The following is a 23,222-nucleotide window of genomic DNA, read 5'->3' on the forward strand; positions in this document are numbered from 1 at the left end:
CAAAAGTATTAAAATTTCAGAAGTTGTGAGCATGAGTAATTGATGGTGTTAATTTAGATAACAATAATGGTGAAGATCTTTAATACACACCATGGAGGAATGGGTATCACCTATTCTACAAAGAAATTCGACATTGTATGTCGAGAATGTTAGTGTTATTATTCCTTGATCCAGAATTCAAGTTGATCCTGAGGGAGTTAGAAATGTGTTTCAACTTATGATTACCAAATTGACTGTCAGGTTGTTTGATTAGCAACAGAATAAAATATGGTACATTTTGAAAAGGAAAAAAATATTGATGACCCATGCTTTCAGAATAATATGAGAAAATATTTATGAAATGGCACATACACAACAGTATTTTAGCCAGCTGCTCAGGCCTGTAATCCTAGCCATTCTGGAGGCTAAGAAGCCAGCCTGGGCGGCTGATCTCCAAATAACCACCAGAAAACTGGAAGTGGTGCTGTGACTCAAAATGATATATAGCGCTAGCCTTGAGCAAAAGAGTTCAGGGACAGCGCCCAGGCGCTGAGTTCAAGTCCCACGACCGACACACACACACACACACACACACACACACACACACACACACACACACACACACACACACACACACACACACACACACACACACACACACACACACACACACACACACACACACACACACACACACACACACACACACACACACCCCTTTTAATTTTTCTACTTTGGAGACTAGCATTCCAGAGCAGCATTCTAGTAATATTCTTTGGAGAAAGATGACCAGCAGCATGGTAGTGCCAGTCTGGTAGGCCTGCCTCAAACCTTGGGTTTGCTAGTTGTAAAGTCCTGAGTGCCTAACGACTGTGGCTGTAAAATGGTTTCACGGTAGAGCACCTACAACAGGAGCTGACCGCGGGAAGGCTAAGCGGAACTGCTTTTACGGGCTACTTAAGACCACGTTTTTGCTATGCCTATGTCTTCCTACATCTTTTGAGAGTCGCGTAGGGCAAACATTTTTAGAAATCGATGGCGTCGATGAGATCCTTTAAGACCTTAATCTAGCCGGACGTCGGTGGCTCATGCTTAGCTACTCAGGAGGCTGAGATCCGAGGATCGTGGTTCAAAGCCAGCCTGGGCAGGAAAGTCCTCGAGACTATTACCTCCAATAAACCACCAGAAAGCTGGAAGTGTCGCTGTGGCTCAAGTGGTAGAGTGCTAGCCTTGAGCTGAAGAGCTGAGGGACAGCGCCCAGGCCCAGAGTTCAGGTCCACGACCCACAAAAACAAAGACCTAGACTGTCAACCTGCTTGGTCTCCCCGATGAAGGGAACCGAGGCACAGAGGACGCCCGGTGCCAGGGCTCCGCGCCCGGGCCTGTGGCGCCCGCCGAGGCTCAGGGGAGCGGCCGCCGGCCGCGCGCCCCGCTGCTGTCCGGGGCTCTTCACCGGGCCTACGGTTCCCAGCGGCCTCCGCGCGTCCCGGGCGCCCGCGGACAGCGGCCGCCAGAAGCCGCAGGGCCCGCTGCGGATGGCTCCAATCCTCTCCCTGTTGATTTCCTCTAAGGGAGCGGCGGCGGAGACCGCGTCCCCCGCGCGGACCGGGCCGGCGGGGCTGGGCGGAGACCTCTAGCTCGCCTAGAGGCTGTCCCTCGGCCGGCGGGGGCGCAGCGCGCAGGCGCGGTGGGGTCCGCGGGGGCGGGGCGTAGGGCGGCGGCGGCCGGCGGCGACGGACCGCCGGGGGTGGGGGGCGGCTATGTGGTTCCGCCGCCGGGCGGCGGGGCCGGAGCGCGGCCGCACCGAGGAGGTGGCCTCCCCCCAGGTGTCCGCGGGCGGCGCGGGCACAGCTGCACGGACCGAGATGGTGCCTTGGGTGCGGACGACGGCGGAGAAGCTGAAGCAGCGGCTGCGGCTGGACGTGGGGCGCGAGATCTGCCGCCAGTACCCGCTGTTCTGCTTCCTGCTGCTGTGCCTCAGCGCCGCCTCGCTGCTCCTCAACAGGTACCGAGGCCCGGGGTCGGCCGGGATCGGCCGGGGGACGCCGGGGGCCGGGATCGGCCGGCGGCCAGGCCGCGGCTCGAGGGCGAGCTCCGGGCAGTGCCGCCGCGAGAGTCCCGCGGCGCCTCGCGGCCCGGAAGTGCGGGCGGGGGCCGGGCTCGAGCGGCTCCTTCGGGGCCGGCTTCCTCTCCGAAGCGAACTCATCTTTGCAGCCATTTCCCCACTTGGATTTCATCGTCAGTGTTTCTCAACTAGTGAAGTCTTGGTAGCGCAGTGTGAAACTCGGGGTGCTGTCCAGTCAGCTGACTGGGGGGGAGCGAGGGGCGAGTGCAAGGTCCTGTGGCTCCAGCTCCAGGCAGACTCCCTGACAGCGCGCGTAAGCAACCTACCGGCTGGGAAGGTGGCTCAGTGGTGGAGCGCTTGCCTCGCATGCCTGAGGCCCTAGGCTCGATTCCACAGCACCACATGAGCAGAAAAAGCCGGAAGTGGTGCTGTGGCTCAAGTGGTAGAGCGCTAGCCTTGAGCTGAAGAGCTGAGGGACAGCACCCAGAGTTCAGGCCCCACGACCGGACCAAAAAAAAAAGGTTGGTTTACAAAGGTCTGAGGGTTATATGGTGTGCAGGTGAATAAGATGAAACTACATATACATTTTATACAGATCCACACGTCACGACGTAACCTATTTAAATGTCCAAGAAGGGAGATGATAGACATTTGTTGACATAAAGTCCGAAAGCAGAATTGCACATACAGCATTCTCAAAGTATTCTAAAGAGATTTGTTTTAAAGCTGAAATAGGAAAAGTTAAAAGTTGGTGGACATTTTGAGATAAAAATGTGGTTTTTGAGCCGGGCACTGGTGGCTCTCACCTGTAATCCTGGCTACTCAGATCTGAGGATCACGGTTCAAAGCCAACCGGGGCAGAAAAGTCCGTGAGACTCTCCAACAAACCACTAGAAAACCGGAAGTGGTGCTGTGGCTCAAGTGGTAAAGCACTAGCCTTGAGCTGAAGAGCTGAGGGACAGCGCCCAGACCCAGAGTTCAGGCCCCACGACCCACCAAGAAAAAAAAAATGTGTTTTTTTTTTGTTTTGTTTTGTTTTCTGCAGAAGCAGCTTGTAGATCTTCGTTTTGCCATTTCAAGAAATGGTATTCATACAATCCGTAGTAAAGAACTGTGTGTGTGTGTGTGTGTGTGTGTGTGTGTGTGTGTGTGTGTGTGTGTGTGTGTGTGTGTGTGTGTGTATGCATGCATGCATATATGTATGCATGCCAGTATGCCAGTCCTGGGGCTTGAACTCAGGGCCTGGGCACTGTCCCTTATCTTTTGGTTAGCAGAAATTTAACCTAATTTTCCACCTTATCGATTACTTTGCTGTTTCTGGGTTTAAATAATAATTGCACTTCAGTAACGATGGGTATTTTATAGAGACGTGTTTCTTGATGATGATGGTGAGGTGATGCGAGGACAGAACTGGGACCCTTAGCCAAGTACAAACTGTTAATTACTACTCTTCTGTAATATAGGATATACCAAGCTAGACTAACAGGTTTAGCTTGATCAAAAGGAAAGCTACAAGTGATTAAGTTTTGTCTAGGCATTCTTAACTATCTTCTTTGGTAACTGGGTCGGTTTAGGTCTCCAGGCTGACATAGACATGTAGTTAGAATTCTCAGGTTGCCAACTTTTGTAGCCATAGTATCTAATGTCACATATTATTAAGTCATAGAATGCCTTCTGATCTGCATTCCAGGTAGTCTGTAACATGACTTTGTATTATGCACTTAGGAAAGGAAATACACATTTTATTTGAGTGGTTAGATTTTATGAGTGAAATTGTTTTTGCATACTTTTTTGGTTCAGTCCATTAGTTGCATCTGTGATTAGCAAAAAGGACTTAAAATTTTTTGACACGCCGGGCGCTAGTGGCTCATGCCTGTAATCCTAGCTACTCAGGAGGCTGTGATCTGAGGATCATAGTTCAAAGCCAGTCTGGGCAGGAAAGTCTGTGAGACTCTTTATCTCCAATAAACCACCAGAAAACCTGAAGTGGCACTGTGGCTCAAGTGGTAAGAGTGCTTGCCTTGAGCTGAAGAGCTGAGGGGTAGTGCCCTGGCCCAGAGTTCAAGCCCCATGACCTACCAAAAAAAAAAACAAAAAATTTTTTGACATTGGTTCTGGGGCTTAAACTCAGGACCTGAGTGCTGCCCCTGAGCTTTTTGCTCAAGTCTAGCTTTTTTTGATGGTAAAAAATAACCTCACAGACTTTCCTGCCAGGGATGGCTTTCAAGTTTAATCCTCGGATCTCAGCCTGCTGTGTAGCTAGGATTGCAGGTGTGAACTACTGGCTCCTGGTAGCAAAAAATGATTTTAATTGTTGTAAACTGAATGAAAGAATAGTTAGGGCTAAGTGCCCAATTATTATGCCTGTCACTCTAGCTACTTAAGAGTCAGAGATCCAGAGGATTGTCGTTTGCAAAATTCATCTGTCTATCTCAAGTGTTTGTATACTGGCCCAGAAGTAAGCAAACTAGCTAAGTACAAGGCCCTGAATTCAAACCCTAGTACTAGCAAACAGCAACTACAATAGAAAACCCAACAAAATAAAAGAATAGTTAACTACCCCCTTTTGAGGAAAAATGTGTGGGAAGGTGTAAAACAGTATATATAATGTGGTTTTTAGTACACACACAAACACACACAGGCACACACACACACACGGATATATATTTTCCTTACAGTCTGTGTTTATGGCAAGACTTCCCTGTAGTCTTAGCTACTGGGAAAGCAGAGATCAGGAATATCATGGTTCAAGGGATACAGAGAAGGGAGAGATCTCAGTCAATGGTTAGGTGTGGTGGTACATTCCTGTAATCCAGGCTATGTAGTAAGCATAAAATAGGATAGTGATTTAAGCTCATCTGTATGTAAATTGGAAAATTTATCCCAAAAATAACTAAAATAGACTGGATGTATGGCTTAACTGTTAAATGCCTGGGCATCTTTCAGAAAGTCCTGGGTTCAACCCCAGTACCACCAATAAATTAATTAAAATCAAATTTATGCATGTGCTCATATATACATATTTACAAACATATGCTTGTACATTCTTAAATTATCTTTGGAAGGTTATACAAGAAAATCTTGTCTTTTGTTTATTTTATTTTTTTGCCAGTCTTGGGGCTTGAACTCAGGGCCTGGGACTGTCCCTGAACTGCTTTTGCTCAAGGCTGGCACTCTACCACTTCAGCCACAGTGCCATTTCTGGCTTTTTCTGTGTATGTGTACTGAGGAATCAAACCCAGGGCTTTGTGCATGTTAGGCAGGTGCTCTCCCACTGAGCCACACTCCCAGACAGTCTCGTCTTTTGGAAATAGAGAGTACAAGTTACATCTATTCTGAAATTTAAAAAAAATTATGTATGTTTATAATATAGATAAAAATCCTTGGGATAATAAGGATGGTATTAGAAACATATTTGTTTTATTTTTGTTAGCTAATTCTTTTTTCTTTTTTTTTTTGGTCGGTCGTGGGGCCTGAACTCTGGGCCTGGGCACTGTCCCTCAGCTCTTCAGCTTAAGGCTGAGCCACAGCGCCACTTCTGGCTTTTTCTGCTTATGTGGTACTGAGGACTCAAACCCTGGGCCTCATTCATGTGAGGCAAGCACTCTACCACTGAACCACCTTCCCAGCCCTATTATTTAATTCTTAAATTATCTTTAGTTATACAAAGGAGTTTTAACTCAACATATCTAAACATACTTGATAAATACTTGTGTTTCTGCAAGTAATTTTTAGAATTAACTCTGAAAGAAATTTTCAGTCTAAAATCTTCACTAATATAAAAGTTCAAAGCTTTTACTCTAGCTGGTTAAATTTAGTACTCATTTTGAAATTATTGTTTTTCATATATTCTCAAACATACTCCTAAATTTTTTTTTTTTTTTTGGGTCAGTCATGGGGCTTGAACTCTGGGCCTGGGTGCCTCCCCTCAGTTCTTCAGCTCAAGGCTAGCGCTCTATGACTTGAACCACAGCGCCACTTCCAGATTTTTCTGCTAATTGATGCTGAGGAATCGAACCCAGGGCCTCATGCATGCAAGGCAAGCACTGCACCACTGAGCCACCTTCCCAGCCCACTCCTAAATGTCTTCACGTAGTATTTAGTATATAAAATTTTCTTTTCATGGGGTAGGAATGTGGCTTAGTGGTAGAGTGCATGCATGAAACCCTAGGTTCGATTCCCTAGTATCACATAAGCAGAAAAAGCTGGAAGTGACGCTGTGGCTCAAGTAGTAGAGTGTTAGCCTCGAGCAAAGAAGCTCAGGGACAGTGCCCAGGCGCTGAGCTCAAGCCCCAGGACTGGCAAAAAAAAAAAAAAAAAAAAACCAAAATATTTTTATGTGAATTAAGTTATAGCCCTTATGTAAAGGTAAATGAATATAACCTTTGAAGGGTTGTAATTTGTAGGAAGAGTAGAGTAAAATAGTTACAACAATTATGTACTTCCCTTTATAAACTAATAAATAGAATTAAGTCCATTTTGTTATTGTTGTTGGTTGTGGGGCTTGAACTCAGGGCCTGTGAGCTGTCCCTGAGCCTCTTTGTGCTCAAGGTTAGCACTCTATCCCAGTTCCACTTACAGTTTTTGAGTGGTTTGTTGGAGATAAGAATCTTAAGGGGACTTTTTTGTCTGGGCTGGCTTCGAACTGCAATTTTCAAATCTCAGCCTCCTGAGAAGGAAGGATTACAGGTGTGAGTCACCGGCACTTGGCTAGGTTTGAATACTTGAATGTTATAAGAAGGAATATTTAAAGCCAATTAACCACCAGAAAACCAGAAGTGGTGCTGTGGCTCAAAGTGGTATAATGTTAGCCTTGAGTGAAAAAGCTCAGGGACAGGGCCCAGGCCTTGAGTTCAAGCTCCATGACCAAAAAAAAAAAAGGATATTTAAAGTTAATCTTAACAATGATGATGATCAACTATGAATATTTTTTTGTGTATGTGCCAGTTACTGGGGCTTGAACTCAGGGCCTTGTACTCTTGCTTGGCTTTTTCTCAAGACTGGTGCTCTACCTCTTGAGCCATAACTCCACTTCTGGCTTTTTGTTGGCTATTTGGAGGTGAGAGTCTGATGGACTTTCCTGTTGGAGCTGGCTTCAAACTTCAATCCTTATATCCTAGCTTCCTGAGTAGCTAGGATTACAGGCATGAGCTACCTGTACCAAACAGCAATGTAAACTTTTATTTCTCCCAGTTACTGTGTTAAGGGCTTTTTCATTAATTATTAAGACAATTTATTGTTTTGTGGCTGAAAGTTTTGAATCTGGAGCTTGACTGCAAGAATTTGATTATGGCTTCTCTATTTACCAGTTTAATTTGGGTGAATTATCTAACTTTAATCTGTCACAATCCCTTCATCTGTAAAGTGAGGCTAATATTAGTTCCTACAGTGAACTGCTGTTTTTGATGATTAAGTGCGTTACTTCATGGGAAAGTGCTTAGCACATAGCAATTTTTTGTCTTGTTTATGTGCTTAACACTGTAATGATAGGCATTATTGCCTCTATTTTATTTTATTTTTTGTCAGTTCTGGGTCTTGAACTCTGGGTTTGGGTGCTGTCAAGGTGAGGGCTTTACCACCTGAGCCACAGCGCCACTTCTGGAGTTCAAGCCCCACAACAGGGGAAAAAAAAAAGACCTGTATCTTCACCCTTGAAAAAGCCCACATTCTATCACAGTGATGTATGGGCAGACTTAATAGCCCCAGTTGTTAAACACTTGAACGAAACCAGTTTCATTGCAAAAGGACCCTGTACATATTTATCAATTCTAGTACCTTAATTCTAGTATCCAATAAGTCATTAACATACAGAAACATGCATCATGAGAAGCAAGAAATATCCCCCATCCTTTCTGCATATTAGCAACTTGCCACTCCTGAGTCCAGTGTGCACCAGTGAGATCTATGAACAATCACTTTCCCATTTATCCTGAGTGAAAGATGGAATGACTTAAGTACAAATGCAACATACTATAAACAATTTCTTATAAAAAATTACAAATTAAACCTAAGTATTTTACAGAATTTACTGCAAAATACCAATAATAACTGCCTTTCACTTAAGCTCTCTCCCCGTATCCGGCGAGCCAACTGGATGTCTTTGGACATGATGGTGACTCTCTTGGCGTGGGTGCACACAGATTGCTATCTTCATACAAACCCACCAGCTATGCTTCCCTAGCCTCCTGAAGCGCACAGATGGCAGCACTCTGAAATCTCAGGTCCATTTTAAAATCCTGGGCAATGTCTCTCACCAATCTCTGGAAAGGCAGCTTCTGAATGAGAAGCTCAGTGGATTTCTGATAATGATGAATCTCTTGAAGAGCCACAGTGCCAGGGTGGCCAGCTGCTTATGGGGTGCCTTCCCCACCAGTTGATTTACAAGTAGTCTGTTTGATTTGGGCCATTTTCTCTCACCCAAAGCTGAAGTTTCAGGCTGTTTTTCAGACCACTGTGCCACCCCTATTCCCCTGTGCAGAGCTGAAGTTGGTGAATTAGGGATGATACTATCCCAATGAACGACCAACCACTCTGCACTCACCATTTGCTTTTACGGAGGCATATTTCCACAAAATTGAGGGCAGGAAATAGCAATCACAATTTAAAATTTTGCAATTAACATGCTCCCCCTCCACCCCAGTTTTCATGATGACACCATTTTGATCTTTGTTTGGATATTATCTTTTCAAAGTGTTAGATGTACTTAGTCCAGGAAACATGACTTAGTCATTTTAAAAGGCTATCTGTTCTATTTTCTCATTGGAGAAGAAAGTCCTTTGAAAGACCCAAAACTTACTTAAAGTTTGTAGATTTTATTTTATTTTTTATTTTTGTCATTCGTGGGGCTTGAACTCTGGGTCTGGGCGCTGTCCCTACGCTCTTCAGCTCAATGCGAGCGCTCTACTGCTTGAGCCACAGCACCACTTCCGGTTTTCTAGTGGTTATTGGAGATAAGAGTCTCATGGACTTTCCTGCCTGGGCTGGCTTTGAACCACGATCCTCAGATCTCAGCCTCCTGAGTAGCTAGGATTACAGGCATGAGCCACCAGTGCCCGGCTAAGTTTGTAGAATTTTAAATCAGTGATGTATCGATTTCTTTGGGAATTAAGAATGCACATAGTTACTAAACCATTGGGCACTGGTGACTCACATTTGTAATCCTAGCTACTCAGGAGACTGAGAGCCAGAGGATCATCTTTCTAAGCCAGACTAGGCAGGAAAGTCCTGTAGACTCTGTCTCCATAATAACCAGCAAAAAGCTGGGTTGGAAGCATGGCTTACATAGTAAAGCACCAGCTGAACAAGCAAGCCAAATGAGCTTAGTACCCTGAGTTCAAGGGCTGGAATTGGCAGAAACTGTCTCTCCTCTATTCCCCAAACAAAACCAGACTTGATTCAGGAAGGGATTAAGTCATACAAGTATTTAAACCCAAATGACAGCAATACAGGACTGACTGAGTTTGGCCAAATCAATTCAGCATGTAATACACACATGGGAATTTAAAATTAACATATACATTATCTCACTTTTTGGTGTATGGTAAGAATATGTGCCAAATGTATTGTTGTAGTGTGAAATTTGTAGTGTGAAATGAATTTTATTTGTGTGTATGTGATTGTGTGCCAGTACTGGGGCTTGAACTCTGGGGTTGTGCACTGTCCCTAAAGTTTTGTGTTCAAGGCTAGCACTCTATTACTTGGGCCACAGCTCCACTTGTGGCTTTTTTGGTGGTAGTGTGGAGATAAGAGTCTCACAGGCTTTCCTGCCTGTGCCAGCTTTGAATTGCCATCTTCAACTCTTAGCCTCCTGAGTAGTTAGATTATCGGCATAAGCCACTGGTGCCTGGTTTAAAATGAATTTCTTATTTACTTATTTTTTTGTCGGTCATGGGGCTTAACTCTGGGGACTGGGCAGGTGCTCTACCACTTGCGCCACAGCACCACTTCTGGTTTCCTGGTTGTTAATTGGAGCTAAGAATCTCTGGTGGACTTTTCTGCTCAGGCTTCAAACCAGGATCCTCAGACCTCAGCCTCCTGAGTAGAGTTACAGTCTGAGCCACCAGCACTTGGCTGAATTTCTTTTTGGAAAAAAAATTAGTAAAAAATTGTTATTATAAAGGATTTACAGAGGGGTCACAGTTACATAAGTCAGGTAAAGAGTACATTTCTTTTTGGACAATGTCACCCCTTCCCCTGCTTTCTTCCACTTTTTCCCTCCCATCATTAGCTACATGTTGTGTGATGCATGTTCAATAGTGTCCAGTGCATACCATGAAATGAATTCCCTAACATCACCAAATATGCATTTAGTATTCAGATTCTCTTGAGTTTAGCAAATTCTAACAAGGACTCCATCTACCAACATTTTCTGGTGAAATATTTCAAATATACAGCAAAGATGAATTTTGTCATAAGTATGATTTTGTACTGCCTAGATTTTTGCCATTAACATATTACTGGATTTGTTTCAAGTGATTATCTGGTACTCTGTCCATCATAAATATGACTTTTATAACAGATTATTGCAGTAAATCACATTAAGGCCAATATAAAATCTTCAATCTTCAAGTTTCCTTGTCTTCTGTTTTTTTTTTTTTTAACTTGCAGTTTGTTGGGGAAAAAAAAACCACAAAATGGTGCCATTTATTTTGCAGAAGTTGTTTACAGTTTTATTGTGAAGTTTCTTCCAAAACAGTGTGTGAACCCTAATCTAGAACATGCCTTCTCACCTACTATTTTATTGACTTACTGCGGAATGTGAGTCATCTGTTCTGAGTTTGTATTTTGCTGATAGTTCCCTTGTGTTTTGGAGTTTCTTGTCTCCACTTTTGGTAGATAGTAATGTAGATCTGTAGTCTCTGTTGCATTTAATAGTTTGTGTGTGTGTATGTATACACACACAAGAATACTTCAGTGGTACTGTGTATCAGTTGTATCACATCAGAGGGCACATAGACAGGAATTGGAGTTCAGGTAGTGTCAACTGATACTTCAACCAACAAACTATGTTTGATTTTACCATTGATGTCTTTCCTGAGTCAATTACTTCACTCACAGTTGCAAATCAAAGGTTTTTTGTTTGTCTTGTTTTTGGCAGTCATGAAGCTTGAACTCTGGGCTTGGGTGCTGTCCCTCAACTCTTCAGCTCAAGGCAAGCACTCTTAACAGTTGAGCCCAGTACCACTCCCAGTTTTCTGGTGGTTTATTATAGATAAGAGTCCCATGCGGGGCTGGGAAGGTGGCTCAGTGGTAGAGCCCTTGCCTTGCATGCATGAGGCCTTGGGTTCGAGTCCTCAGCACCACATAAAGCAAAAAGAAAAAAAGCCAGAAGTGGCACTGTGGCTCAAGTGGTAGAGTACTAGCCTTGAGCTGAAGATCTGAGGGACAGCGCCCAGGCCCAGAGTTCAGACTCCATGACTGGACCAAAAAAAAAAAGAGTACCATGGACTTTTCCTGCCTGGGCTGGCTTTGAACCGTTATCCTCAGATCTCAGCCTCCTGAGTAGCTAGGCATGAGCCACCAACACCCGGCTTCCACTTCTGGTTTTTGAGTGGTTAATTGGAGTCTCAAGGACTTTCCTGACTTGGCTGGCTTTGAACCAGCCACAACCCACAGATCTCAGTCTCCTAAGAAGCTAAGATTGTAGGTGTGAGCCACCAGCTTACAAGTTTTTAATCCTTTTGTATTTTTATACTTCAATCCTTCCCCCTCTTCCTTTTCCCATTCCCCTTCCCCTTCCCTGTCCTAACTTCCTTTTTTGTTTTATCAAAATGTGTTATTTGATCTATTTGGTCTATTTTTCTTACTCCAAAATCTACTTTAAACTCAAAAAGTAGGTTAAATGCTTATACTCTTTTTCTTGAATTTTCAGTTTTTAATCTTTATTTTGTTTCCTTACTAATCTCCAGTAGAATCCATTTAGAGATTCATTATTTTCCCAAAGAACTAGTTTATATTTTGTTAGTTGCTTTTGCCATTATATTCCACTTGACTATGTTTTTTTTTTTTTTTTTTTTTGGGTCCAGTCATGGGGCCTGAACTCTGGGCCTGGACACTGTCCCTCAGCTCTTCAGCTCAAGGCTAGTGCTCTACCACTTGAGCCACAGCGCCACTTCCGGCTTTTTTCTTTTTGCTTATGTGGTGCTGAGGAATCGAACCCAGGGCCTCAGGCATGCAAGGCAAGCGCTCTACCACTGAGCCACCTTCCCAGCCCTTGACTATGTTTTGGTCTTTACTGTTTCCCTTCTTTTTCTATATTTGGATTTATTTATTTATTGGTCGTGAGGCTTGAATCAGGGCCTGGGTACTGTCCCTGAGCCTTATCACTCAGGCTAGCACTCTACTACTCTGAGCCACAGTGCCACTTCTGGTTTTCTGGTGGCTAATTGGCAATAAGAGTCTTACAGATCTTCCAGTCCGAGCTTGCTTCAAACCATGATCCTCAGATCTCAGCTAAGAATACAGGCATGAGCCATTGGTGCCCAGCTTGGACTTTTTTTTTTGCCAGTCCTGGGGCTTAAATCAGGTCCTGGGCACTGTCCCTGAGCTTCTTTTGCTCAGGGCTAGCACTCTTGTCACCTGAGCCACAGCGCTACTTCCGGCTTTTTCTGTTTATGTGGGACTGAGGAATTGAACCCAGTGCTTCATGCATGCTAGGCAAGCACTCTACCACTGAGCTACCTTCCCAGCCCTTGGACTTATTTTTTTATTCACCTAACTTTCTCTGTACTGATTAATACAGTATACCCTTAGTACTACTGAGATTTTGGGCCAGATAATTCTTTGTTGAGAGGGTCTATACTGTGTATTATAGTATATTTTTAGTAGCAGCTTTGTTTGGTTTATAATCAAACTAAGTAGTATGCTGAGAGTATCTTCTAAAGGTGGGACAATATGTTTGTGTCAAGCATATATGTAGTGGTGGGCAATATCCTTTCCTTTCCTAGTTTGGAACCACAGTTAATACCTTTAAAACTGTGGATTAAAACTACAACATTTCATCTTAATTCCTTTTTCTAAATAACTCACACTTATTGTATGTAGAATATGTTGTCATTCACTCTAAGTACAAGGTTACAATATTTTCCCCCCAGAAATGGGGGAGAGGGGAAGCCTATGTCCAGGCTTCCTTCAAACCACTGGCATAAAAGGGTCCTCAGCCTCAAATTAGAGCTATAGGCATATCCCACTGTACCTGACTCCAAAATTCCTACTCTATAACTCTGGATTCAGAAACTTCTAGAATAAACAAGCCTGTAATCCTGGCTACTAAGAAAGCTGAGATCTGAGGATTGAGATTTGAAGCCAGCCTCAGTACACACTGAAGGATTGATCCCCACCCTGCTTTCCCAAGTTTATACAGATACCAAGCCAGCCACCAAAGATAAGTGCAAACTGCCTGACTCCAGCAGGGCAGGCTAAGCCTGGTGTAAACATTCTATCATGGGACCAACTGGAACACTCCCTACCTCTCTTGACCTTTTTCATTAACCTCGTGGCTTTTTCATTAACCTCTGCCTCCTTGCTCAGACCTCGAAAACCCACCTCCTGTCCCAGCTCTGGCACACAGACTCCAAGCCTGTGGGAAGGCTGTGTCCCTCGCTGCTCTATCTCAATAAACAGTCTTTGCCTGTGGAATATCGAGTCTGGCCTGTTTCCTTCCTTTCTCCTCCATTTTCCTATTATATAGTGCCAAAACCCGGGAGAGGGGAAGTGCCAGGAGTAACTGATTCCCTCCATCTTCCTAATATATGGTGTTGAAACCCAAGACCTAAAAGATTTTTATTTATTTATTTATTTATTTTTTATTTTTGTCAGTCCTGGGGCTTGAATTCAAGGCTTGAGCTCTGTCCCTTTGCTTTTTTTTTTTTTTTTTTTTTTTTTACCACTTCACCCACAGTACCACAGCACCACTTCGGGCTTTTTCTGAGTAGTTTATTGGAGATAAGAGTCTCATAGACTTTCCTGCCCTGAAACTGGATCCTCAGATCTCCTGAGTAACTGGGATTACAAGTATGACCCACTGTGCCCAGCTCTAAAAGCTTCTTATCTTCAACTAATCAGCAAAAAACTGAAAGTAGCCAGGCACCAGTGGTTTATGCTTGTAATCCTAGCTACTCAGGAGGCTGAGATCTGAGGATGGCAGAAGCCAACCCAGGCAGAAGTGTCCCTGTGAGTCTCCTGTCTCCATTTAACCACTCAAAAACCAGAAGTGGAGCTGTGGCTCAGAGTGGTAGAGCACTAGTCTTGAGCAAAGAGCTCAGGGAAGTGCGCCCCAAGGATTTAAGTTTAAGCCCCAAGGATTCCCCGCCTCCCCTCCCCCCCCCAACAAAAAAAGCTGTGGTTCACATGGTAGCCCACCAGCCTTGAGGGAGAAAGCTAAGTGAAGAGTGTAAGGCCCTGAATTCAGAACTGGTACTGGCACACAAAACAAACTAACAAAACCAAACTCTGTTTCACGTATGTAACTATATGTAACCCCTATGTTTTAAACATTTTTAAATAAAGTAAAAAAAACTAAAAAGTTAATTTTTCCCCTAATTTTGGCACTAAATTACATTTGGTGGACTAAACAGTCATACAATTATAGTATTTATTTTTCATTTACTTGTTTCTTATGTCCATATAATTTGTTTCATACATACTAATATCCCATGAGATTTAACATCAGACCTCATTGGGCATATTCAACTATTCATAAAATACACATTATATGCTTTTTCAAAACTCTTAAAATTCTAAATCATATATGGCTTAAATTAATTTGGAAATAACCATGGACATGAGTTTCACAATTTCCTGTGTGAATACACATCTGATTTGGTTTACAGACCTAAATTTAAGGTAAATTAAATAGGTAGGTTTAATTGGGAGCCGATGAAGAGAACACCACTTGGTATTCAGGCAGGAAGAGAAGTTTTATTACCAAACTGCTGCCCTGTCATGCAAGGTGGAGGCGCACATCAGTTGCACCTGGGTTTAAGTAGGGAAGGGGCGGAGAGAAGGTGCCGGGTGAGGGAAAGTGTGGCCACACTGGATACGGATGTGATCTCAGGGCCTGGGACCCTGCCTGCTTCTGATGGAAGGTGAGACTGGGGGCAGCCCTGGATGTGTCCTCTGAGGAGGGGAGGCGACTGCTTCCAGGTGTGACAGTTACCTAGGTGATGCAGGTACTGGGTGAAGACTTATGCAGGAGGTAGGGATGCCAGGGCCTGCCAGGGTCTGCCAGGGTAGACCTTAAAATAAGGTTTACTTATTTTTTTTTAATGTTTAGATGTTAAGTGTGCTTATTTGGTTCAAGTGAAAATTTGAATAGAAGTATAGAAGGAAACGGGTGGAAAGGTAAATCAAGGTCTGATTGAAATAGACCATAAAGGCTGAACAGAACCTTCTATAGGTGGTATGAAGTCAAAGCAGGGATTTACGTTGGTGATAGTGTTCAGGTTTAAGTACTGAGGGAGAGCATTTTTAGTCATAGGCATGCAGTGGGTGTTTATCAAGTATAGCATTGCTCTGAGAGCCTGGTGACCAGGTAGTTTTATGTAGTAGGGCGGCTTGGCCTTTGCTTAATCTGTAAAATGTAAGCACTCCTCATTTGTTTTCTTACTGCCTGCTGCTGCATCCCCCAATTGTGAACCCCCAGAACCTCATAATTTCTTCTGCATCTGGCAGGATATCTGGGATGGGAAGATTCTAGGATCCAGGTATCCAGTTTTCTGTGGGAGAAAGGCAAATCCAGTACTAATTGCTGTTGTCAAAGAAACTTCTTACTCCTTTGAACCATATGTTATCTCTTATATGGAGATCAGTTGTGTCCATATAGAACACTGGCATCTGGCTCACTATATTTTACAGTGACAGAGATACAGTATCTCATATATATACATATATATATGTATATATATGTATATATATGTATATATATGTAGATATATATATTTGGGGCTTGTACTTGCTGAGCAGGCACTCTACCACTTCAACCATGTTTCAGCCCAACCTTTCGTAATTTCAGCACTTGGGAAGCTGAAACAGGAGAATTAGGTTCAAGGGAAGTCTGTGCTCTCTAGTAAGCCTCTTGTCTCTTAAAAATGAAAATAAAGGAAAATAAAATATTCTATTTGGTGACTATTCTTTTTCCCTCCTTGTCAATCCATTGCCCTTCTTCTTTTGTCCCATTGTTTCCTACAAAGTTTAGAGTCATGACTCTCCTGATTCATGTACTTCATTGCCAGTATGGTATATTCCTTTCTTTTATTCTTTTGTTCTGCTCATCTGACAAAATCTGTTTTACAGAAAATTGGCTTAGTCTGACTTCCATAGCCACACTGCTTCCTGTTATAATGATACTTTCCTTGGGCCTACAGAGAATCCTTACACTTCTTGTTCTGTATTACTTTGTGAGGTTGGTGTGTGCCACATTTACAGAAAGTACAGCTTATTTAAGGAATGTTAACCATGATTGCAGGAAGCCTGCAGCAGCATCAAAAGCAGTGATTTTTTTGCCTTTTTTTTTTTTTTTTTTCCTGCCAGTAACAGTATTTGAATTCAGGGCCTCATACTTGCTTAGTTTGCTTGCTTGGCTGGTGTGCTCTAAGACTTGAGCCCTGCTGGCAGCTCATATTTTGCTAGTTACTTTGGAGATGGTGTTTCACTGATTTTTCTGCCTAACTTGGCTTTAAATTTCAATTCTCTGGATCTCAATCTCTGGAGTAAGTAGGATTCCAGTATCCTAGCCACTGGCAACCAGATGCTTTTTGCTTTTTTTCAGTGTTCATATCTTGAAATTGAACTTTATTACTAGAGAAAATCCCATTACTGAAAATTTATTCTTTAACTTCAGTGCTGTGCTGCAGTTATTGAGAATATCTTATCCTTCTACCCTGAAACACCTTTAGAATTTTCCAGCTTCTATAATCTCTGATTAGGACCCCTGTACCTTTTACTCTGAGGGAAAGATCTCTTTCCCTTTACTTACCATTTCTTCTAATTAGATTCTGAATCTCAGCTTTATCTGTCTTCTCTGTTACATTTTCATTTACCTTTTTTCTCCTGTCTTCTCACTTAGCAACTTCAAGTGTGATTAGGTTGTTTTTGGTGGTACCAGAACTTGGAATCATTCTCTTGCTTTCTTCTTCATATCTGGTACTTTCCCATTTGAGCCATACCCCTTTTTACTACAAAGTAGTTGATATTTTGGAGAAAGACTTTTGAAGATTTTTCTGCTGGGCTTGCTTTGAACCTTAATCCTCTAGATCTTAGCTTTTTTTTTTTTTTTTGGTCCTGGGGCTTGAACTTTGGGCCTATGTGCTGTCCCTGTGCTCTTCAGCTCAAGGTAAGTGCTCTACCACTTGAGCCACAGTGCCACTTCTGGTTTTCTGGTGGTTAATTGGAGATAAGAGTCTCACAGACTTTCCTGCCCTAACTGGCTTTGAACTGTGATGTTCAGATCTGAGTAGCTAGGATTACAGGCATTAGCCACTGGCACCCGGCAGATCTTAGCCTCTTAAATAGCTAGGATTATGGATATGAGCCATTGATGTCCAGCTTGTGATTTATTTTTTACTAAAAGCTTTCTTTGTTTCCTCCACCTATCACCTTAGCCTTTCTTTCCTTTAGAAAGGGAGAGAATTGTCTAATTCTAATTGTCTAATAAGTAATTGATTTGGCTTCACAACTCTATCCATCTCTCTTTTTATTTTTTCCAGTCCCAGGGCTTGAATCGGCCTGGGCACTGTCCCTGAGCTTCTTTTGCTCAAGGCTAGCAGCACTCTACCACTTGAGCCACAGCACCATATCCAGTTTTTTTCTGTTTATATGGTACTAAGGAATGGAATCCAGGTTTTCATGCATGCTAGGCAAGCATTCTACCACTAAGCCACATTCCCAGCCCCTCATCTCTTTTGTGTGTGTGTGTGTATATGTGCTAGTATTGGTCTTGAACTTAGGACCTGGTCACTGTTCTTTTGCTTTTTCTGCTCAAGGTTGGCACTTTACACTTGAGCTACATCTCAACTTCCCACTCGGCTGTTTAATTGGAGCTTAGAGTCTCACAGACTTTACTGTCTAGCCTGGCCTTAAACCTTGATTCTTAGATCTTAACCTCCTGAGTAACTAGGATTATAAGCATGAAGCCATTTGGACCTGGTTCTTTAAATTAAAAAAAAAATTATTATTGTAAGATAATATAGAGAGGGGTTAGAATTGTAGAAGTCAGATAAAGAGTACATTTCTTTTTGGACATTGTCACCCCTTCCCTCGTTCTCTCCCAGTTTTCCCCTCTTGTACTCACTCAATGGTCTCTTCCTTTTTAATTATGTATTTTTCCCTGGATCATACTTTATTCCCATACTTCAGTTATTTTTGTGCTAGTTCCCATTTTTTAAAAAAATCTTTTCTTCATATTTTCTTTTTCTTTTTTTGGGGGGGGTCCAGTCGTGGGGCCTGAACTCTGGGCCTGGGCGCTGTCCCTCAGCTCTTCAGCTCAAGGCTAGCGCTCTACCACTTGAGCCACAGCACCACTTCCGGCTTTTTTTTTCTCTTTGCTTGTGTGGTCCTGAGGAATCGAACCCAGGACCTCAGGCATGCAAGGCAAGCACTCTACCACTGAGCCACCTTCCAAGCCCTCTTCATATTTTCTTCAAAGTCTGACTTTTAAAATCTCCTTTCTTCTCAGGACTAATCAACTGCTTATTTTTTTAATCCTCTCAATTTTTCTTTCCAGATGTCCTCAAAAAAGATCAGCATCTTTTTACTTCTCTTGTGCATCACTGAGTCTCCTAAATTCTTCAATTCAGTGTTTGATTTTGCTTCTTGTTCCTTGGCTAGACCATTATCCAAATTGCAACTACAATGTTATTTTCAATTTACATTTTTATTAGCATATATTTGCTGTACAAAGGGTTTAATAATACTTCCATAAATGTTCTTTGATTCAAATTCACCCTCTCTGTCACTTCCCTTCATCCCATTTATTTATTTATTTATTTTTCTTTGTTTTGTGGCTTGTGAGGCCTGAAATCTGGGCCTGGGCGTTGTCCCTCAGCTCTTCAGCTCAAGGCTAGCGCTCTACCACTTGAGCCACAGCGCCACTTCTGGCTTTTTCTGCTTACGTGGTGCTGAGGAATCGAACCCAGGGGCTCATGCATGCAAGGCAAGCACTCTACTCTACTAAGCACTCAGCCCCCTTTTTATTTTTTGTATGGGTCTTGGGGCTTGAACTCAGGGCTTGGGTGCTGTCTCTGAGCTTTTCGCTCAAGGCTAGGTCTCTACCAGTTGAGCCACACCTCCACCTCTGGCTTTTTTGGGGGGGCAGCTAACTGGAGATGAGTCTTTTGGACGTTCCTATTTGGGTTGTCTTCAAATTGCAGTCCTCAGAATTTGGCCTACTGAGGAGCTAGGATTACAGGTGTAAGCCACTGGCACCCTGGCTCCCTTTTCCCTTAAAATTTTTTTTCAGCAGATTTTATTGTCGTATTTTTCAGACACATGTATAAAGCACTTACACTCCATTCCTCCCCTTTGTCTTTCTCCTCCCACTAGTATCTTCAGGTAGAGCCCATTTTACATTCCTGTCATTCTTTTTTTTTTTTTTTTTTTGGGGTCCAGTCGTGGGGCCGGAACTCTGGGCCTGGGCGCTGTCCCTCAGCTCTTCAGCTCAAGGCTAGAGCTCTACCACTTGAGCCACAGTGCCACTTCTGGCTTTTTTGCTTATGTGGTGCTGAGGAATCCAACCCAGGGCCTCAGGCATGCAAGGCAAGCACTCTACCACTGAGCCACCTTTCCCAGCCCCATAAAGTCTAAGATTCTTATCTCCAATAAGCCACCAGAAAACTGGAAGTGGTGCTGTGGCTCAAGTGGTAGAGTACTATCTTTGAGATGAAGAACTGAGGGACAGCGTCCAGACCCAAAGTTCAAGCCCCATAACCCACCAAAAAAAAAAAAAAAAAAAAAGGTCCTATGAAGGGCTGGGAATATGGCCTAGTGGTAGAGTGTTTGCCTAGCATGCATGAAGCCCTGGGTTTGATTCCTCAGTACCACATAAACAGAAAAAGCTTAGTGGTATAGTGCTAACCTTGAGCAAAAGAAGCTAGGGACAGGCCCTGGGTTCAAGCTTTAGGTCTCATGGACTTTCCTGCCCGTGCTAGCTTTGAACCATGATCCTCAGATCTTAGCCCCCTGAGTTGCTAGGATTACAGGTCTGAGCCACTGGTGCCCAGCCATAATTTCACTTTTTGCTTTCTAAATAATATGAGGTGTGTGTGTGTGTGTGTGTGTGTGTGTGTGTGTGTGTGTGTGTGTGTGTATGTGTGTGTGTGTGTGTGTGTGTGTGTGTGTGTGTGTGTGTGTGTGTGTGCGTGCATGCATATATATACACACCCACATACTTTCTCCACTCCATGGTTGATGGGCACATAGGTTTTTTCCATATTTTGGCTTATGGCTGTACAGGTATCTTGACTGTTGAGTTATATTCATTTGCATATATGATATTAACAAAGTTGTGGTAGCTGAAATTCATGCATGTCAAAATTGTACAGCATGAGGACTGCTTGTAGTATTGAGATATCTTGGCATGATGACACTGTATTATCTGGCTTTTGATTCCTTTTTTTTTTTTTTTTTTGAGTCTTCTCAAGGTTAATTTTATAGAAGTGTCCCCAAACCTTAGCCATATGGTTCTCTCAAATTTGAATTTCCTGCCTTTTCCCATCTCCTATTCCTGTTCTATACTCTGTTCTGTTGGTTTACTCATATTAGCTTGCTATTTTCCTATGTATTTTGCTGTTTCTGAAAAGGATATTTCTGTCCTTTCAAATTTGGGTTAGGCAGTTGATCTGTGGTGTCCCTGTATATCATATACTTTGTCGTAATATGGAACACATGATCACATTACACTGTACTTATTTATACTATTAGATGGTGTTTTCCATTCAAATAGAGCACAAAACAGTGGTGTGCCCTAACTATATCTGCAGAGAGAGCCTAACACTGACTAGAACAAAGTAGGTATTTAGTTAATTTCCTTTTAATTAAATGAGAAATGATAATTTTTTGATAAATAACTTTTTTTTTTTGTCTATTACGGGGCTTGAACTCTGGACCTGAGCACACTGTTCCTGAGCTCTTCAGCTCAAGGCAAGCACTCTACCACTTGAGCCACAGTACTACTTCCAAGAAATGATAATTTTTTAAATGTGAACATAATGGTGTTTAATGACATTCTGGAAGAATGTAGTATGGGCTACAATATAGGAATTATAGGAATTAAGGAATGTTGAAAATTCTTTTACTTTGGATGAATTATAATTTAATAGCATCTTATTTTATGGTTCATGTGTTTAATAAGTACATTACACAGATATAATCATGATTAGGAAACACTGCTTCTGACTGGGATACCTAATAAATATTTGTTAAAGCAATGAAAGGATGACTTAGAGTCACACATTTTCTTTGGTTCTGACCTTTTTTTTTTAATTGATTTTTTTTAAGGTATCTTCATGTCTTAATGATCTTTTGGTCATTCGTTGCTGGAGTTGTCACATTCTACTGCTCACTAGGTCCTGATTCTCTCTTACCAAATATATTCTTCACAATAAAATACAAACCCAAGGTAAAATTATGTTTTTATTTTTAAAAGTTAGTTTATATGATACTGTGCTATTTCTTACTGAAAGTGTTTTAGAGGACATGAAGTACATCAATTCTTCAATTTTCCTCTTTTTAGCAATTAGGACTCCAGGAATTATTTCCTCAAGGCCATAGCTGTGCTGTTTGTGGTAAAGTGAAATGTAAACGCCATAGGTAAGTTAAACATTTTTTATTTATTGATCTTTCTAATTTCATTTTAGATTATAAGTGATTTAAGTATTTGATTTTCTTTAGGCCTTCCTTACTACTTGAAAACTACCAGCCATGGTTAGACCTGAAAATTTCTTCCAAGGTTGATGCATCTCTCTCAGAGGTAATGGATTTAATTAACATTAGCAGTTACAGTATATGCTGCTTAATGATGGGTATATATTTGGAGATATTTATTGTTAAGCAATTTTGTCATTTTAATAACACCACAGAGTATACTGCTTAGATGTAGACGCCAGAGTTAAGTCACTGGACACTGACATTGATGCAATCAAGGAATGCAATTAATACAAGCTGTGTGAGGGAGGCCGCTGCTGAAGTAACTGGCTGTACTGTTTTACAAAAATGTTTTTGTTTTTAGAAAGCAGAAGGAGTATACTCTAAAATAGAAAGTATAAGTATATAAAAGTAAGTACTTTATGGTATAGATAAAAATTATTTTTATTTATTTATTTTTATTTTATTTTATTTTTGTCAGTCGTGAGGCTTAAACTCTGGGTCTAGGCACTGTCTCTGATCTCTTCAGCTCAAGGCAAGCGCTGTACCACTTGAGGCATAATAGTATCATTAGATAAAAATATTTTATAGTAAATATATAAACCAGTAAAATGTTTCATTACCAAGTATTATATATAATTGTAATATACATACTCTGCTTTGTATAACTTGTATGGCTGTAGATTTGATAACAATGTCATCACACTACATTATATAAGTAGTGCATTGTACTTCACTAGCTATGACCTCACAGGAATTTTTCTTGTCCTTTGTTGTCTAATGGGATCACCAGTTGTATATATGGTTTGTTGTTGGCTGAAATGTCATTTGGTACATAACGGTATACACAAATAGAAAATGTTTAGTATCTATGAAAAAAATTTCAGATATTTTTGTAAAAACATTTAATTATAAGCTGGATGCCAGTGGCTTACACTTACAATCTTACCTACTCAGGAGACAGATCTGAGGATCACTGTTCAAAGCCAGACCAGACAGGAAAGCCCATGGGACTCTTGATCTCCAATTAACCATCAAAAAAGCTGGAAGTGGAACTGTGTCTCAAGTGGTAGAGTGCTAGCTTTGAGCAAAAAAAGTTACAGTGCCCAGGCCCTGAGTTCAAGTTCTAGGAACAGCACAAAACAAAACAAAACAGAAAAAACAAGCCATTTAGGGGCTGGGAATGTGGCTTAGTGGTAGAGTACTTGCCTAGCATGGCATGAATCCCTGGGTTCTATTTTTCAGTAACACATAAAAACAGAAAAAACTGGAAGTGGCTCTTTGGCTCAAGTGGTAGAGTGTTAGCCTTGAGCAAGAGAAG

The 23,222-nt window shown here is 42.2% G+C and overlaps 1 protein-coding gene across 4 annotated transcripts in view; it reads left to right on the top strand.

Moving 5' to 3' along the window:
- The first annotated feature begins 1,722 nt into the window (after nucleotides 1-1,722).
- The window catches only part of Snx14 (sorting nexin 14), an 80,082-nt gene continuing 58,582 nt past the window's right edge, over nucleotides 1,723-23,222 (top strand). For all 4 annotated transcript variants that reach the window (XM_070010837.1, XM_070010839.1, XM_070010838.1 and 1 more), the window contains exons 1-4: nucleotides 1,723-1,984; nucleotides 21,536-21,656; nucleotides 21,771-21,847; nucleotides 21,929-22,007. In XM_070010837.1, coding sequence (XP_069866938.1) covers nucleotides 1,740-1,984; nucleotides 21,536-21,656; nucleotides 21,771-21,847; nucleotides 21,929-22,007 — 522 coding nt within the window. In that variant the 5' untranslated portion in view covers nucleotides 1,723-1,739. The remainder of the gene's footprint in view (nucleotides 1,985-21,535; nucleotides 21,657-21,770; nucleotides 21,848-21,928; nucleotides 22,008-23,222) is intronic.

The sequence above is a fragment of the Dipodomys merriami genome, unplaced genomic scaffold (genome assembly GCF_024711535.1).
Source record: "Dipodomys merriami isolate MVZ:Mamm:240054 unplaced genomic scaffold, mDipMer1.0.p SCAF_8, whole genome shotgun sequence".
In the NCBI taxonomy this organism is placed as follows: Eukaryota; Metazoa; Chordata; class Mammalia; order Rodentia; family Heteromyidae; genus Dipodomys; species Dipodomys merriami.